We start from the raw sequence: 4978 nt of genomic DNA, 5'->3' as shown, positions 1-4978 counted from the left end.
TGTAAACTTTTTACTCGAGAAATTTGGCCGAGTAAAATTTGTAAACAGGAATGCCTACTTCTGATTGGTTGGTTTGTTGATATTGAAGTATTGCCATAAAATGTTGGCATATTTACTAGATTTGCGTTTCGAACTTTTCAAATTATTTTGTACTCTGAGAGCGATTTTGAAATGTCTCCTTTTACTATCTTTACTATTAAAAAAGTACTGGAACAGACCAATTGTTTAACATTTGAAGTGTTAACGCATGACAGAGTTGCCAAACAAAATTACTTTGGTTTTCGAGCAGATTTTCACCGAGAATATTATATTAAAATCAACATCTCCTTTAGCTACTCGATTTGCAAATCGAATCGATTTAAAAATAGTTGATCTGTTCCCGTACTGCAGGAATCTACTAATTTTTATTACGATAACGAATTTTCCTTTGTGATATCGAAGAAATTAGTAAAATCTAGTTGATTCTTGCTTTACGGGAACAGACCAAGTGTCTGAACTCATGAAAAGCAGCGAAACAAACGAATGAAAATCTACCTTGTACAAAATTGAAGTGAACTAGGTGAACTAAAGCAGCGAAACAAACGAATTCAGTGTGAATTGTTCCGATCATTCATTTCACGAAGTCATTACTTTGAACTAGTTCGTTCCGGAACGACACAACTCTAGTGCAATTGTGATTTTGCAAATTTTTGAAAGGGAAGGTGATTTGTATTCGCTTTATTGTTCAAACTATTCTGAGTATCACATACGCTGTGTAGAAACAATGGAAGGCGCTGGCAATTGGTGTTTAATCGAAAGTGATCCTGGTGTATTTACCGAACTCATTAAGGAATTTGGTAAGATGCAGTGCATTGTTGCCGGTTTGGCGTCCTTCCGTTGATAGTTAATTATGTTTCTTGTGTTCGTAGGGGTGGAGGGCGCTCAAGTTGAGGAAATTTGGTCTTTAGATGCCGAATCATTTAAAAGCTTGGAACCCATCCATGGTCTTATATTTCTCTTCAAGTGGGTGCAGGACGATGAACCGGCAGGAAGCATCGTCAAGGACGATCGCTTGCAAAACATTTTCTTTGCCAAGCAAGTTATTAACAACGCTTGTGCTACACAAGCTATCCTTAGTGTCCTACTTAACTGTAAACATGATGATATCAAGCTTGGAGAGACGTTAACCAACTTCAAAGAATTTTGCCAGTTTTTTGATCCATATAATAAGGGATTGACTTTGAGCAATGCCTCGCAAATTAGAACCGTACATAACAGCTTCGCCCGCCAAACCCTCTTCGAATTGGATTCAAAGAATCAAAACAAAGATGAGGATGTCTATCATTTTATTGGTTATGTGCCTATCGAAGGACGTCTTTATGAATTGGACGGTTTAAAGGAGGGGCCCATTGATTTAGGTGCCATTGCTGATGGACAAAACTGGATTGATGTTGTTCGGCCAATTATTGAAAAGAGAATGAATAAATATAGCGAAGGAGAAATTCACTTCAATCTCATGGCTATAGTATCTGATCGGCAAAAAATCTATCAACAACAAATTGATAAATTATTGAGCGGTGGAAGTGGCGAAGCCATGGAGACTGATGACCGTGAGACTGAAATTGCAAAACTACGTTCGTTGATCGACAATGAGGTGGAGAAACGCAAACGTTATCGTATAGAGAATATTAGGCGGAAACACAATTATCTACCATTTATAGTAGAGCTATTGAAAATGTTGGGCGAACGTGGTCAATTAATGCCAATCTATGAGAAAGCAAAACAAAGAGCACTGGAACGCGAAGCTGCTAAAACTAAATCCTAAATCTCATACCATGGCTCATAAATTTAACTCATGCCACTAAGCTCTCCTCGTATTTCGTTATCCTTGTTAAATAGGGATCACTATTTTTTCTGTTGTTTATTTAATTTTTTTACATTGTGTATTAATGGAGATTTCAATGCATTTATGAAAGCCAAAATGTTACATTTGGGAAATAACAGTTGGATGTACACACATGAATATGCGTTAAAAAAAATAAACTGCCTTCTTACAATTATTTCAAAGAAAAGTTGTTATTATTACGCTGCTAGCTTCATGCTAAAACTTTTTTCAAAAATAAATATTTAATAATAAAATATTTATGATTTAAAGATTTTGAAGAAAAAATCTCTGGCGCTATCAGAATAAAGTAGGGCTTATCTGAAAAATGGTTTTATTGAATCATATTTATTTAAAAAATTTAACAAATGAGAGTGTATTGAAAGAGATATTTAAAGCAAATTACTCAGTAAGAAGTAATGTCCCTATCGGATTTATGGAAAGGAACATAAAGGACCAAATTTTAGATTCGAGGTTGTGATTTCTGGTTATATACGAAATCCTTGTGATAATTGATTAACTCAAAATAAAAGCTATGTGTTTTATTTTATTTGGTAATGGTATTTATAAATATAGATTTTACTAGTAATCACATCTCGACTATAAATACATCCTCCTGCTCGTCTATAAAGTCTCCCTTCCGTTCGTATATACAGAATTTCAAATACTTTGTTATAATATATTTAAATAAAACACGTTTTTTAAGTGTTTAATACATTTTATTTGTTGTTGCTCGGTATTTTTCTGAGTTTGTGGCTTGTTAAATAAATATGTATATTTACTTAAATATATATTATGTGTATATATGTATGCATGGCAAGGAAATAATTTTATTTTATTTATATATAATATGCATAGTGTGTGTAGTGGTAGTAGTAGTTATTGTTATATGACATACTATTTTAATTAATTTAATTTGTTGTTCATTTATTTGTTATATATGTATGTATATACTGGTATTTAATTTATATATATCTAGTATGCTGTGTACCTTATATTCATATTTCCTATTTTCCATAAGAGGACCACACATCCTGAATAAACTGTTAGTTATTTTTTGGAAGTTTTCTCGTTCCTTGATTGTTGTTATTCTCTGTAATTTTGACAAGTCAATTCAGTATTTTTATTTGGTATAATTTATGTATGTATAGGGTTTTCAATTTATTTTATTTCAATAATATATTTTATTTCAAATATATATTATAATTGTATATCTAAAAAGATAAAGTTATTTAATATTGTTTATATTTATATATTTTTTAGAGTATTGTGTGTGTATATAGGAATATTATGTTAATCATTTGGTTGTATAGGTTTTCTATAACAATTATGTATTTTTTTATATTTTTACTTATATTTTAATATACTATTTTGATGTTTTATAATTCTATTATTAATTAGAAATAGTTTTTCATAATTGGAACTAGAAGATTTGTTTCATTACATCATAATACAGTGATTCCGAATGGTTAAAGCGCGTTTAGGCTGTACCTTATAAAACATTTCGATTATTGATATCCTAAAATACACCCTAAAGGCGCGTTTAGACTTAGAAATGCACTCGATTTCATTGTCAATCTCAAAGCGTATATTTGACTTATACGCAATAGAATTGACATATGATGTCGACTGGATATCGTAAATCTAGGCATAAGGCGCGCTTATAGTACTTTAGATCTACGAAATCCACTCGATTCCGATATTGTATAGGTCAAATCTAATCCACTAGATTTGTGAATAGGATAAGCGTGACGTATACGCTATGGAATTGAAATTTGAAATCGAGAGGATTTAGTAGTCTAAACTCGCTCTTAGACTATGCCTTCTAAATCGATTAGGTACAAAATCCTAGCTGTTCAGAATAGTGTTACAATTATATTAAGTTGATTTGTCACTATTTTCATGATCTTTGTGAAAAATTTTCATTCAATATTTTCATAATTTTGATAGGAATTGCTCTCAAGGGTTGTCATTCCCCTCAGCTCTCTCTTATTAACAACATTAATCAAACAATGTTCGTTTTTTAACATCAACCCCAAATAATTAAAAAAGCTATCGCTTATGGACAAATCTATCAGCCTTATTCTGGATATTCGCTAGGGGGAGATATCGCTTGTGAAAATTGTTTCACTTTCACAATCTCGCCTTATTCTGAATGAATATGGAGAAGCCAAAAATGCTAGATGCAGATCCGAATTTTCGAAAACGGTGGTTGAAAAAAGATTTGTTTTGCCATACTGTAATTTAAGTTGTAATGTGTGTTGCCCCATTGTAATTTAATTTTGTAATATTTTCATTATTTTATTTATTGATTTTTTAAAACAAATTTTACTTTTCATTATTATTTAAACTTCATAACAATATAAATGTGAAATATTAAGAATCCGCTTTAAAACTGCTATGTAATTAATTGAAAATACATTAAATTTTGAAAAATTTGGCAACATACATATGGCATGTGAAACAGTTGTTTCATGTTTTGATGCAATTTGGTGCAACAACTATAACAGATCACAAATAAAAGAACATTTTTTATGGTGATGACAAAAAGCGCATTGAACAATGTCAAAGACACAACGAATAATGGGAAGTAATATGCGATTGGATTCAATTAATTCGCAGTTTACTATTTCACTACATAATTATGTGCCTTTTTATTTAATTTCGATATTTTAACTCCCGAAATTTTTAAGTGGCCAATTCTTTTATGATATACCCCTACTTCTTCATTTTGTCCTTCCAATACGGCACACGATAAATTTAAAAAAAATTATTTTTTTCGTTGCTTTATTATTTTTTCATAAATATTATTTGAGTTTTTCACTTTCAATGTCTTTGTTTTGCCTCCAAATTGCATCAAACTCGGTTTAAATATTCCTTATTGCCTTTATACATTCCGTGGCAATATTTGGTAGAACATGCATCGTTATCAATAGGATTTCCAATGACATTTTATTTGCTGTTTTTGAGTTAAAATATGCATACAAACATTTATAATATTCAAAATCGTCATAGAACAAGTAAGGTGTAGATATTTTCCATAAAAATATTTAAAACTAAATATTTTTGTAGTCAGCTCCTTTAAAATTTATTTGTGAACAATTTCGCACAAAATGT

At 30.8% G+C, this 4978-nt stretch overlaps 1 protein-coding gene across 1 annotated transcript; it reads left to right on the top strand.

Annotated features, from left to right (window-relative positions):
* The first annotated feature begins 759 nt into the window (after positions 1-759).
* Positions 760-1804, top strand: LOC133336434 (ubiquitin carboxyl-terminal hydrolase isozyme L5). The gene is made up of 2 exons (XM_061544731.1): positions 760-836; positions 909-1804. The coding sequence occupies exons 1-2, from the start codon at positions 764-766 to the stop codon at positions 1802-1804; spliced, it is 969 nt and encodes a 322-aa protein (XP_061400715.1). The 5' UTR covers positions 760-763.
* The last annotated feature ends 3174 nt before the right edge of the window (positions 1805-4978 follow it).

The sequence above is a fragment of the Musca vetustissima genome, unplaced genomic scaffold, assembly GCF_032173495.1.
Source record: "Musca vetustissima isolate MV318-11 ecotype Yass unplaced genomic scaffold, APGP_CSIRO_Mvet_v1 utg31085, whole genome shotgun sequence".
NCBI classification, from domain to species: Eukaryota; Metazoa; Arthropoda; class Insecta; order Diptera; family Muscidae; genus Musca; species Musca vetustissima.
The sequence above is the reverse complement of the archived record's forward strand: the minus strand, read 5'-3'. Positions and strand labels throughout refer to the sequence as shown.